This window comes from Haliaeetus albicilla, chromosome 1 (genome assembly GCF_947461875.1).
Source record: "Haliaeetus albicilla chromosome 1, bHalAlb1.1, whole genome shotgun sequence".
Lineage (NCBI taxonomy): Eukaryota > Metazoa > Chordata > Aves > Accipitriformes > Accipitridae > Haliaeetus > Haliaeetus albicilla.
The window spans coordinates 34,979,108-34,992,913 of NC_091483.1; the positions used below are offsets into that span (position 1 = coordinate 34,979,108).

Here is a 13,806-nt window from a genome sequence, read left to right on the forward strand (position 1 = left end):
AGCATCTGCAACAAGATGCTGGCGTGCTGGAGTGAGGCAGGAGGCAAGACTTGAGGGTGGGTGGCTGGGCCCCAGCCACAACAAGGTGGATGAAAAAGATGCCAGGCTGTTTAGGGGCTGGCAGATGTGGAGGTGTTGGGGTGATTGCATCAGTCAGGTGGATGTCACATATATGTTGGCCTCTATCGCTGAGTAACGGGAGGGAAAACTCTTGAGGATATGCCTGGAGTGTGCTCCAGGGCTGTGGGAAGCACCAGTGGAAAACTGACCCATGGTGGACAGGGAGGCCTTCTCCCTTTGCCTTCACCTCCTGGCTGAGAAGACCCAGAGGGCTCACACGTGTCTCATGCCATCCACCCCACCCCACTTGTTGACTGGGGATTTGGGGACAAACACGTGAGGCAACTTCCCTGGGCAGGGAGGGGATGGGGGCTAGCTGAATTGCTCCAGTAGCCGGGATGTGGCTACCCGTGGGTGTCCCAGGTCCGTGTTTAGGATGCCCTGCGCAAAGTCATCCTCGTGAGGAGAGGAACGTGGAAGTGTAAATAAGGCGTCTGTCTAGTGCGGTTCTCCCATAACGCGGCCGTGACCCGACGCCCAGGAGGCTGCTCCGCAGACGCTCAGGAGGGCCGACGGCGGGAGCGTGAAGGCAGAGGTGCTGCCGCAGAGGAGCAGGGCCGAGGGCCGGCGGGAGCCAGCCAGGGCGGGCAGGGGGCGAGGCAGGCCGGGCACGCGTGGCACACACCCACGACAATTCTTTACCCCGGACGGGGAAGGTGTGAGCCGCAGCCGAGGAGCTGCTCGCGTCTCAGCACGCACAGTGCCGCCGGCGGCCCGGCGAGGGCGGAGGCGGCGGCGGCGGCGGCGGGGCCGCCCCCACCGCCCAGGGGCGGGCCCCGCGCTCTCCCCGCCCCCCGACGGGCCGCCGTCCCCGTCTCCACCGCCGCCACCGCCATGGAGGAGCAGAAGGAGAACCGCCCGCAGGCTGCCCCCAAAGAGGCGCCGGCGCCGCCCGCTCCCGCTGCCTGCCCGCCGGTGAGTGCGCTGGGGCGGCGGGAGGCGCCAGGCGGCCCCGCCGGAGGCGGGCGGGCGGTGCTGGCCGCGCCGGGCATGCGCCAGCGCCCCTGGCCCGCCGCTGCTCCCCGTCGCGCATGCGCAGAGGCCGTCCCGGTGGCTGCGCTGGTCGGGCCCGGCCTCGCCCCCGGCCCTTCGGTGGTTCCCGGGGCCAGGCCGGTGCGGCGGGGCCTGGCGCGGCCTGCGCGGGCGGGCCGAGTGCCACGTTACCCAGGGGGGCGCCTCCGGTGCCACGAGCCCTTCCGTCTGCGCCCGAGGCCAGGGAGGCCCCGGCGGCTGTGGTGGTGGTGGCGGCGGCGGTGGTGGCGGCGGAGGCGGTGGTGGTGGCGGCGGCGGGCCCGGGCCCGGGGGAGGCTGGCCCTGCCGTGTGCTTGGCCCACAAAGGCTGCGACTAACCGTTTAGAGTCGAAGTGCCGTTAGTTCTTACTCTTAAAGTATTATTCATTTTGCACAGCATTGGACATCTGTCTGTCCGTGTGTCTCAGTTAGTGGAGATTCTCGTTAATTAAGGTACTGCCAGTCAAGGTTTTGCCAGCTCTTACCGGAGAGCTAACTCTGTTGAAAGTGGGACACGCCTTCAGGTTTTGTCTCTTGGAGCTACTCTTTGGCATGACTTCAGACACGTGCGTTAGTATCCCTTTATTCTGTCTGCTTCAGTATTGATTTTCTTAGCCATCTGTAGGATATTTCACTCGGTTTGATCACGAGTGAAACAGCGTGACCTTTGCTGCATTTTGGTGCCAAAATGATGTGAAATTTTTAATGCTCTACCTTCTTGTTATGACCTTCTTAAATGACCTTCGGATTTCTCTTTCTTCTAGGGTAGGCAGCACTGTAGGATCAGTGATCAAGAAACTAATGGGAAAAACTCAACTGCCAGTTCGAATGACTTCAGTGATCCGATTTACAAAGAAATTGCTATAACCAATGGCTGTATCAACAGAATGACCAGAGATGAGCTCAGAAGTAAACTTGCAGAATTCAAGCTTGAAACCAGGTTAGGTTGATTTGTAAACCTTTTGATTTATCTTTGAGAGCGGTAGAGTCATAAGGGATGATTATTTTAAATTTTAAAAACACACCACAAAGTGAAAAGCAGACACGCCACCAAATGCCAGTTGTTTTATGTGCAATCTTGATGCAGCTTTTGTTACAGGATTAGTGCATGTGAAACTGCTTAATGTGTTATCAGAAACGTGAGCTGTCTCAACTGGTAACACAAACAAAAGAATATGTAACTGTAGGGTACTTCTCAACACTTTTTTGGTCAAGGGGGAAAGAAGAACTGCAAGGGTTCTCGGTGGTTTTGCAGACCTTCAGCATATAGAAACTCGCTTCAGAACATACGTATTGTTATTTACTGTAGCCAATACAGATCTAATCTTGGCTAAAACCTCTGTGGTGATAGGGCTTGGAATTTAATCAATGCAGAGGACAAGTTCCTTTAGATGGAGAGTTTGCTAATCTGAATAGGTGAGATAGAATAATGTGAGTAGGTGAATGTGTTATAAACTGGATTTGTGCTCACTGAGGAGGTGGAAAGGGCTAGGAATGAGAGTGGTTCCTGCTCTATCAGAAATGACCTGCAAGACCCTTTGATACTGCTGTGGCCTGACAAATCTGATATGTTGAGAAGAAGGTCAACTGGGAAAAATAAAGTGTATTGTTTCTATTGGCAGCAGTAGTTGGGAGGCAGTGGTGGTGGTGGGTAGTTAGCAAAGTGAGAAGCTACTGCTCTGGAGGAAGAGGGAATATGAAAGGTGAGAAGGAGTCTGAAAGGAGAAGTCTAGCTTTTTAGAGGAGAAGATGACTGTAGCGGAGAGGATGTTCAGAGGAAAAAAAACCAGAAGAAACAGAGATTCATTTGAACAGAATAAAAGAAAAAAAATATTGTGTGGGTGGGAAGTACAGCCTGCCACCTCCACCCTGTCTGTCTGCAGATGTTCTGGCTGCATAGTTTTTTTTGTTCCTCCTTTGGTTCATTTAATTCATTTAAATTTAGCTTCTCGGGAGGAAAAATTTTTATCATTACCTGATAAAATTTTTGGTAAAACAGGTTAGATTTGTACAGCTATTCAGCAGTTATTCTGATTTAAAAATAAAAAGCAGAATTCAAGTAGTAAATTATGTTTGTGGTTTCTTCCTAGGTTATTAATTTTCTGTTTGTGCTTTTTATTCAGTTGTAAAGGCAGAAAGCTTTAAACTTTTCTTTTAGCTAACCTAGACTTCTTTTGTTTGATATATTCAATTAAGTTGGTCAGAATATGTCTTGTATGCAAACAAACAGTGCATCACCTCTAATGTAGTGAATTGAGCAGCTTGCCACACACCATCCTTTCCCTTAGGGTTATTTTGTTAGCAGATAATCTTCTCCTTCAACCTCTTTTATAGGTGTGATGAAGAAAAAGGTAATTTTCCACTCCAATAGCTCCCATACTGTCTCAACTTTGAATGAATTGGTCATTGAATTAAACTAGATTAATAAACCAGAGTGAAGAAGAGTTATCTGTGTTTGTAGAAGCAGCTGATGTTCTCAAATGCAGGTTTAGTAGTCTGACTCCAGTTTTTCCCTTGTGGATCAGTGGGCTGCTTTTCTGATAAGCTACAAGTAGCTCTTACGGCTTCTGCAATTTCATTTGCAATGTGTAGTTTTAAAAATAACATCCTTCAGAGAGTAAATTATGCTTGTTTATTCAGCTCTGGTTTGGTATGTGGCAGTTCTGGCACCTGCACTTGCATATTATGTTTGTATTAAAAGATGCAGTAAGTAACTTTAATCACTTGCCACTGTGAACTTACGTGTTAGCCACAAACCTCCTGAAAAGCAGGATCTTGACCAGGAAGTTGTTCTGACAACTGAAATCTCGAGTACTTTATTTTTATCAAGTTACTCGAGCTCAATTTTAAATATAAATTGAGACAAATTTAAAATGGGAGCGTTTTAGCTGGATTCTGCATTATCTGTGCCACTGATGTGGAAATACCTCAGGCATCAGTCGCTTCAGGCAGAGGGCACTGAAGTACGGGTGAAGCAGTACTGCTTCCAGGGCCAGAGATCATCTAGGAGCAATCTGCAAAGACTTGGGCTTTGCAAAGGCTCCAGCTACTGGGTCTTGCTGAACTGGAGGTGACTGCAGAGTGTCTCTGCACTGCACTTCCCAGCCCATACCCAAATACTGATATTATCTAGCTGTGTTAGTTATCGGGGGCTGTTGCAGCCTTTGCATTATCCCAGATAATGGAGCGTTAACTGTATGATAAAGTTGAATGCAGACTTCTTAAGTGCTGGTGTTCAAAATGAGGTTAATAAATGATGAACTTTCAAATGTTAAATATAGCTTCAGTTCTACAATAGTGAAATAATTAATTAAATGAGAGTGTGATCTTTGTCATTTTCCCTATCTCTTTAGAGGAGTGAAAGATGTGCTGAAAAAGAGACTGAAAAACTATTACAAGAAACAGAAGCTGATGCAGAAGGAACCCATTAATGGAGACAGCTACTATGACTACATCTGTGTTGTTGACTTTGAAGCAACATGTGAAGAAGGAAACCCACCTGAATTCATACATGAAATAATTGAGTTTCCTATTGTCTTACTAAACACGCATACCCTGGAAATAGTAAGTGATCTAATTACTGTGTCAGTATGCTGTACTTCAGCGTAACTTCCTTGCTTCATAAGGTCTTAGATTAGTTTTTAGGTAGATGTTGAACTTCATTAAAAATAGCTTTTTTTTTTTCCTTTTTTTTTTTTTTCATAAAGACCTATCTTCTGTGCCTGTTGCATACAAACAAAACTTTATTCTTAAAGCATTTGGAATAGATCATGCTCCTGCTGTTGACTCCCTCTACTGATATGAGGGACTTTCAGTTTCTCAGTCATCCTCCCCTTCGTCTTTCCCTGCTTTAAGATCTACAAAGCTATTTCTAGGACTCCAGGGCTTTGTCATAAACAAGAATTAGAAAATTCTGTCGTCCTATGTGAGGTAATCTAGAAGAGACTAATGCAGAGATCTAGAAAGTGGAGTTGAGTGAACTCTGCTTCTTGGCAGGCTAGACTAATTCCGCAGTGCACCTGACAGATTGACAGGTGTGTAACCTGATTTTAGGTAGGCATTTGGCAGCCTCAAGTCCTCTGTTCCAGTACAGCTTTCTTTTAGGAAAACCTACTTGCTGTCTAACTGACACTGAGTGACTCAGAGAAACGGAGGAAGTGCATGCACCTCTGACTAATGGTTCATTTATCAAGAACTTCTAAGAGGAGGATGATTTCTAGTAGTCACTGTGATGCTGCATTAGCGTGTAGCTGCCTGTATGACTAACGAGAGGATTGTGCAGATACCAAGATTGTTTTATTACCTTTAGAGTAGGAAGAAACAGCATGGGTTTTTCCTCTGTCCAAAAGGGTTTGTATAGCAGCAGGGATTTGGGGCTTGCTTTTTTCCATGAAACTTGCATGTAGTCTTCATTCTTGTACTGCTCAGTTTCCTAGAGTGAGGTCATCGTGTGTATCTCTGGCTGCCATCCAGAGGTGTATGACTTGCATGCAGCCTCTGAGATGTGTAGCCAGTTGCCTGCCTTGAATTACAGGTGAGCTTTTAGAGATACCACCTGAAAAACATCAGGCTTTGTTCATGCCTCTCACTTCTTTCCTTATTCATGCTCTCATTTTCCCAAATCCTCCCCTTTATTGCAGTCTGTCCTCCTCCCCTCTTACATCCACATCCTTGCTCTTTGGTGCCTACTGGCTGAGAGGACGGACATGTTCTGGTTGGAAAGCCATCCATCTGTCCCACTGGGAAGCTCATGATGGCCAGTCAGGACGCTCATACTGGCTGGGGAGGTACACACTCCTTTTTTGCCTCCAGCAGGACAAGTAGCCGCTGTTGCCTTTCAGCTATAGGCAAGCCAAAGAAGTTGCTACAGTGTGCTGCTGCTGTTTGATTCTCTTATTACAGGAGGATACCTTTCAGCAATATGTAAAGCCAGAAATCAATCCCAAGCTTTCAAACTTCTGCATCAGTCTGACAGGAATCACCCAGGTAATTTGCACTTTTGTTTCTTCTGGAAAAAATATGAAAAAAAGATGTGGTGTTGATGTCTTCAGAGTGATAATTTTCATGGTAATTTTTCTGTAAGGCTTATTCTCTTAATCCTTGTGTTTTCCCTCTCTCCCAATTATGACAGAACTGACTTCACTAAGTTGGTCATTTAGGTGTTTGTAAGGGTCTGTAGGGAAAAACATTAATTTTGTAATCCATGTGTAGAAAATCTTTAGCAGAGGAAAGCACCTTTTGAATTGCATCAGTTCCTCTTCTAAGATTTTTATTCTAAAGGGTTTATAGTACTACGATGGCAATGGCTTGTGATCAAGTGACTTGAGCAGGAGCCTGGGAAGCAAGCTCAAAGGTTTTAATCCATGTTCAACAGCTGACTAACCTTGTTACCTTTATAGATGCCATTTGGAGGTTGGCTCTTTTAGTGGTGCTTTTGTGGTGGGTTTTTTTTCAGTTTGGAAAAATCCGTCCAATTGTCTGCTTAACATGTAATCTGTTTCTAAAGATTTTTGTGAAGCCAACTTAGTGAGTGCCTATATACCAATATAATTCTTACACTTCATGCTGGGTTTTTTTCTGATAAAATGTTCCTCACTTTTGTTTTTTCGGTTCTCTTAGGACATTGTTGATAAAGCTGATACATTTCCTCAAGTTTTGCAGAATGTCATAGAGTGGATGAGACAGCGAGAACTGGGAACAAAGTATAGCTATTCCATGTTGACAGATGGGTATGTCCTTATGCAACCTTCAGCACAATCTAAAACTGCAAAACAATGTTTAATCTTCGTGAGAGTGTTGCTAAAGGCAGATCATGACACTTCCGTTTTGCCATTGTATTATAATTTTAGCTTTCAGGAAAATCAGAAAAGCGGAACTAAACAATTTGAAATTAAGCTTAAATCCATTAGATGGCACTGTTTCTTTCCTAGCTTGCTTTATACAACTAAATGATGTTGAATAGACTTTTGTCCTTTTTTTGTGGTTGTAATTCTCTGTTTACATCTGGCTTTCATATAGCACATAATACCTGAAAATAATGTTGTTCAATTTCAGTTCTAAGCAACTCCCATGCTCTCCTGAATCCGAGGTTTCAGAGACCTGTGGTGGTTGTGTTGTATCCTATGCGTGTTAGTGTTACTGATAATATGTCCTGCATGTTTCGGCAGAAAGCAATAATGGATTATGCTGTTTATCGAACAAGGAGGAATGGCTAGCACAGAAAGCTCTCTGCTTTGGCTTAGAGGACTTGTGGCTCTGGTGGGTCCCAGCTCTGACAAGCTTTCTGTGTGAGAGGTTGACTAGTCCTTGAACCTGCTACCTGAACTTGCTCTGTCCCAAAGGCTGGGTGGAAAATCAAGTCTCATAATGACTGCAGAGTGGACAGATCTTGAGATCTAGATATATCTGTGATGCAATACTGTTCTTGTGATCTTAGCTTTGTTATATGATGAAAGATACTGTTGGAGCCTTATCTTATATAGCACTGGCCAGAGAATTTTTCCATAGGTGATGCTTGCTTTTTAGCTATGAAACATTACTTTTCTGTTAACGTCTGCTCTTCTCCTTCTCTTGGAATGAGGGATTTAAGTAGGACAGGGAGTTTTTAACATTAGCCATGTTGAAGTGAATGATGTATTTTCATGTTGCTGCGCCTGTTTGCCTGGAGTAGGTCTTCGGCTGTTCTGGATTAAAAAGGCAGTCCTGTGCTGCTCTGTTACAATGACTGTGTTGAACCAAAGAGAGATGAACCCCGAAACAAAAACGGAGTTTATGAAAAGAGTGTGTGGGATCGTAGTATGACTTCCTAACACTTCTCTCAAGTAAAACACAGATAAATATTCTAGTCTATAATATGAGTGGTTTGAAAAATAATGTATCATAGGAGATGAATGGATACACAACAAAAGCTTTTTTAACTAACCCAACTTAGCAAGTGGGAAAATTTTTTTTGGCCGTGAGACTTTTTTTCTCAAAATTCCTGACAATTTGGATGATGACTATAAATCACAGCTCTTTTCTGGTGAAGAACCTGTAACATTGAAGTGTGGTTGTATCCAGTGTGAACAGTGAAGCCATTTAGAAGCTGTCACACAAGATTTGAAGTGTACAGTTTAGATCCATGTACACCTTAAAAATAAGGAGTTAAGATAATGTCAATCCAATTAATTTAAGGAACTGTGGTACATACTGCTATTTGGCTATTTTTTTTACCTATGATTAGGTTTCTATCTTTGGAAGCAACAGTGAATTAAAAGAAGAAAATGCTAAAGCAAAACTGGTGCAAGACTGGTTATATTACTGGGCCTAGAATGTGTCTGGAATTCCCCTCCAGGGGAATCCCCTCAGTGAAATTCCTCCAGGAAAATAGGTGCAGTGAAATCTTGTTATGTATGTGAGATTGTGTAGACAGCTGCAAGAGAGGGGAAAAAAGGCTTTATTTTAGCTTGAAGCTTACAAACTCTTTGGGTGGTTCCCTTTAGGAAGGCAGACTAGAAGTGCATAGAGTTATAGTTTCATCTTCTTTCCATAAAAGTCTGGTTCTCCTAAAATTGAGTGCAGTCTTGTTTCAATAACCTACGTTAAGTAGAGAGATGCATGCGTACCCAAGTGATCAGGAAAATTTAAGGTGTCGCTTGCTTCCCCAAGGGCTGTGTAAGCATCTATTTTATTGGTGGGTTTTGGAGTAGATGTGGTAGGTGGAGAAGTTGGCGTGCTATTTTTTATTTTAACCATTCTGGACCTGAAACCGTTCTAGTAAAAATCTTGCTCATGTCATTATTTGTTTTCCCCATGATTAACAAATTCATATTAAAAAATTCTTTACCTTGACTATAGCAAAAGAGCTTTTCCTAAACTGTTTTCCTTCTACTGATCACCAAAGAAAAGTCAGCTGTTTGTGCTATAGCTGTGCAATATGTAGAATGCAGGGCATCTGAATTATGTATTATAATGTTGTTCTCTTTTCTGTTTTGACTTTTTAAGATCTTGGGATATGAGTAAATTTTTGAACATCCAGTGCCGTATTAGCTGTATCAAATACCCTTCTTTTGCCAAAAAGTGGATCAATATTCGCAAATCGTATGGGAACTTCTATAAGGTTTGTACAAATTGTTGTTTCTCTTCCGGGAAAATCTGATTTAAAAGGCTAGAATGTCCTGTTGTGCTTGTCATCTTTACTTATGTAGTATAAAATTATAATACTCAAACTAGTTCCCTGGGGCCTGATTTTCAAATGTGCTTCGTGCCCAGATCTCACTTCACTAATTGAAGATCATATCATCTACTGCATTTTGATTTTAATCTTGTTTTTAAGAATCAGGAGATGCTCCATGAGGGATTGTCTAAAAATGTCATACTGGTGCTCTTAGATCAAGCGTGTCTTGAAGTAGTTCAGCTGAAAAGACTCTGTATTGATTTTTCAATTATTTTTCCCTGTTTTCATGTAATACACTACAAAACCAATTTGCACCAGTACCCTCGGATATCTCCACTTTTGACAGTGTAATGGGGACAGAGAAAGATGAGGATGAATCTACAGCGGAATCAAATTGTCAAGATAAAAGTAATACCAAGTTCAGTGCTGGACCTTATTGCTGCTTTCTTTCACTGTCAGATTACCATAAAATGGGTTACTGGAGTTTCTAGCAAATTCCTAGCCAGTCTACACTAAACCATTTGTTTGAATGTGATTTCAGCCTAGCTGACAATCTTCTCTTGAAGGGCTTTTTCATACTAAATGTAACCTCTAGGAAAAAAGAAGTTGTTAACATTTAATGAGAGAAGAGCCTTACTTTGTGCTGGGCGAATATTACAGGGTTACTCCACTTCTCCCTCTATTATTGTGTCTTCTCTGCATGACTGTTTCTGTTGGAAACACTCTAGAGCACTGAACAGTCTTGTTAGTCCTATCAGCTTTAACCTAGACATACCTTCTTTTTCCTTCTCTGTTGAGCAGTGAGTGCTTTTTCATCAAAGGCAATGAAGACTATAACTTAGAAGGAATCACTTTCTTTTTACTTTTTGTAATTTTTTTTTGGTAGCATTTTATAGTTGTTCAGCGCTTCTGTTTAGCTATTCTGTGCTGTTGTTGAATCTGTTGTTAAGTAGTAGTAATAGATAATATGAATGACAAGGAATGTATTGTAACTTTCCTGTGGAATATCTCACAACCTGCAGGTATGTCTCTCCTGCCCAGTTTGTGGGTGTTATTATTGGAGTTGCATATGGCCAGGTTTTGGCAACTGTGTTGTCGCCATGCCACCTAGCTATTAAATCCAGTAGTATGGTGCAATATCCTGGAACTTGTCATGTCCTGTGTTCCCCCACTCCAACTATCACCACCAAGAGAGCAAACTTGGTGTGAAAAAACAAAGTTTTCCTTTAAAGTTACCCTTTTGTTTTTCTTTGACCTTTTCAAAGAGCAAATGTATATTTAGTATTTAATCAAGAGAGGACTTGAGGCTTTTGCTGGTGTAGCACTTTGCATGGGTCAGTTAAGCTTCCTTGTCTGTTCGTGCTGTTGGTCATCCATGTAAACATTGGCTGTTACAGGTGTTGCTTCTCTGTTCCTGTGGTATTCGGAGGCGTTCAGAAGCTTGATGTCAGTGAGAATCAGGAGTCTGGTGCTTCATTATTTGCTTAGCATTTAAAAGGAAAAAAAAAAATCTGATTCCTTCTGCAGTACCACTTTGGGTGGTAATTCCTTTTTTATAAGGCTTGTTAAACCTAGCTAGGCCATGGCTTCCACTGTTGCCAGCACTGGTACATCTTGAGCTGGTGCTGGTAATGGTGAGAGGCTCTTGACATTATCCTGAGTCTAGACAAGCTCCAGTTGACTATGTCTCCTCTGTAAAAATGAGAGTGTCTGTCTCACCAAGGTACTTTGAAGTTACATTGTTAGTGATCTGACAAAAGGCAACATGAAAGTAGTATGTGACTTAAGTAGACTTAAAATCTGCATGTTTCTACTGCACTGTGTTAGATTAAAAAGACTTGGTACAGAACCTAATTCTTGAATGTGCTTCACTTTCTCCATCAGGTTCCTAGGAACCAGACCAAGCTGACAATCATGCTTGAAAAGCTGGGCATGAATTATGATGGGAGACCTCACAGTGGACTTGATGATTCTAAAAACATTGCAAGGATAGCTATAAGGATGCTACAGGATGGCTGTGAACTGCGGGTGAATGAGAGAATGCATGCTGGACAGCTTATGACAGTCTCCTCCTCGGTCCCCTTAGAGGGAGCCCCTGCTCCACAGATGCCCCGCTACAGAAACTAGCAGTTTGGGGTTCTGCCTTAGGAACTGCTCTCAGATACCCACTAAAGACTGTTAAGACCTTATTAAACGGCCACCTCTGCCAACCTGTCTGCAATGCAGAATCTGAAAGCACCTTAACTAATCGTCTCTGTTGAAATAAAGAGGAGTGTGGAAGCTCTTTGCTCTTTGAAGCCTGTGTTACAGCATATTTTTATACTGATGATTTTTTGTTGTTGTTTGCAACTTTTCTAGCAGTAAGGTTGATATGCAGAATCCAGGCAAAGTGTTAAGCTTTTAAGAACATGTAATTTAAACACATGTAAAGGTTGATTGAGCCTGTGCGCTGCTGTTCCACCCCAGCCTGTGGGTGGTACTTATTCACTATGCCATACTCTAATGATATCTAGCACCTGATTATTCATTGCACACAAATAAGACATTGCTGGGAGAACTGAAATAGCAAGTGGTCGGGCTGGCCTTTCCTGATAAGGCACTCTTCTAAGGGTTCCTGTTGGTAATTTTTTTAATTTTTTTTTTTTTTTTTACAAAGTCTAGGAGAAATGGGAGCACATTCATAATTTCTAAAGCAGTAGAGAAGTACTGTGTTGTTTGGGGTTTGGGTTTTTTTTTTTCTTTAAGGGATGTGTTTGTCTGCTTCCACATCAAATAGAAGAGCTGTGTATTGAATAAAAATTCCATTAATGCAATATGATAGTAATTGTTTTTAACCTGTATTTAGAAGAGAAGGTTCTTCAGATTTTCACTTTGAGAATCGTATCTCCTATTCCTGCTACACTCATAGCTGCACTTCATTTAACGTCGCTTTTAGATACTGTCAGCCATTTGGACTTAAAAATGAGTGAAGTAAAAATAAGTTCAAAACATGCCAGATCGTCAAAATTTTGTGCTGTGTGGTTATTCCATAAAACAAAACACGAAGCTTCTAGTTCATAGTTAAAGACATGCTCAACTATTTTTGGTACCTTTCCCTACCTCTGCCACCATGAAGCTATGCCTTTATCTCAAAATCTAACATTGGAAGATTAATATGATTTTATTAGTAAAGGCCACATCTAATTATTAACAACAACTTCTGCTTTCTTCCTAGGCCCCAGGTAAGCTGATATTCAAAAGAGGCCAAAGTGCTAATTTGCTTTGTCTCCATGGGTGGTTATGAAGTACAACATTAATGTGATCAGCTTCGTATTAGAATAGCTTGTTCTGAAAAGCAGAATGATTTATTTTGGTTGCTCTTAGTCAAAAAAAGTTAGTTCGGTATCCCTGTATTATAATTCATTCATTCTTTCTGCCACTTACATTCAGGAAACAAAATACCAATTCATAATAAAGCTTTGTTCATGATATTCACTGCTTGACTAATCAAACTCCTCCCAGCTCCCCTTGCTCTTCTGACTGTTAAAGTGGATCAATGGAAACATGAAAAATTTATTTTAAATTCATGTAAGAGAGAGAAGTATTGGTTAATTCTTTGTTGCTTCACATATAGGAAGGAAGCAGTTTTCTTTCCAGAGTCACAGATTTGGACAGGTACAACTGCTTTAGAATGATGTTCATTTTTTTCTGAAAGTAAATACTTGTTCTACTTGTAGAGTTTTGTTGAACCTTACAGTTTCCTGTCTTTGATGTAATATTTGATGTATTTTCAGAAGGGTAAAATCCAAATCTCTGATATGCTTACTCTGAAAATACCATTTATTTGTCAGCCCATATTTTATACAAATTGTTAATTATATTTCACTGTAGCGACCATAGTATCCTCTTTTCTGAAGAACCATGGTAATTTACTACTTTTGTCTCTGAGATACTGTGGTGCAGGTTTCTATGATAAAATTGAGTCTAGCTCAGCAGATGTCCCCTTGGGGTGCTGGCAGTATCACAGACTTTGTCACTAGTCTTTTATTTACAAGTCTGTAACCAGGCTCGTAGGCCAATGAAAAACTTTATTTGTTACACATTATACTACAGGTTTCATAAGAGAAGAGCTGTTGTAATTTTACCTCATTTATTTTAAGTACAAAGTTATTTATTTTTGTTAAAAAACTTCAGAGAGATACTTTGAGATAAGGGTTAAATAATAATTGTTTTCTGTTTACTGCTTGAGTAGGTTGTTGGGTTTTTTTTATCAGTGAGTTGCAGAAACCAGTAGAATCGTTCTGGATACTATGTTATCTAAGTTGGATTAATGTCAAACTGGAAGCTGTAACTATTTTCACAGAATGTTCGTTTCTGTGATTTTGAGATGAAGTGAATTTTATCAGTGTTTATTGGTTTGCTTGAAATGTAAACAAACATATTAAAATAAGTTGGTATTTATTAACATGTCAGGTACTGAAATCGCTCTAAAAAGCATGAGATGACTTCAGCAGTCTTGGGAGTCTTGGTCTCAGCATGGC

The 13,806-nt window shown here is 41.9% G+C and overlaps 1 protein-coding gene across 7 annotated transcripts; it reads left to right on the top strand.

Moving 5' to 3' along the window:
* The first annotated feature begins 897 nt into the window (after positions 1–897).
* On the top strand, positions 898–11,583 carry ERI1 (exoribonuclease 1). 7 transcript variants are annotated; one of them, XM_069785004.1, is made up of 8 exons: positions 1,210–1,355; positions 1,389–1,701; positions 1,896–2,071; positions 4,485–4,695; positions 6,034–6,117; positions 6,751–6,860; positions 9,115–9,229; positions 11,171–11,583. In XM_069785004.1, exons 2-8 carry the CDS (start codon positions 1,684–1,686, stop codon positions 11,411–11,413), a joined length of 957 nt encoding a protein of 318 aa, XP_069641105.1. In that variant the 5' UTR covers positions 1,210–1,355; positions 1,389–1,683; the 3' UTR covers positions 11,414–11,583. The 7 variants fall into 7 exon arrangements, with proteins under 7 accessions (XP_069641097.1, XP_069641134.1, XP_069641105.1 ...); XM_069785002.1 differs by having other exon boundaries at positions 1,210–1,352; XM_069785019.1 differs by having other exon boundaries at positions 1,210–1,352; positions 1,389–1,697.
* Positions 11,584–13,806: the final 2,223 nt, after the last annotated feature.

Excerpts from the sequence above, each read along its gene's own strand:
- ERI1 (XM_069784996.1), top strand. The coding sequence starts at position 955 with ATGGAGGAGCAGAAGGAGAACCGCCCGCAGGCTGCCCCCAAAGAGGCG. Across the intron at positions 4,696-6,033 it reads ACACGCATACCCTGGAAATA|GAGGATACCTTTCAGCAATA; the intron begins GTAAGTGATCTA and ends CTCTTATTACAG. Across the intron at positions 6,118-6,750 it reads GTCTGACAGGAATCACCCAG|GACATTGTTGATAAAGCTGA; the intron begins GTAATTTGCACT and ends CGGTTCTCTTAG.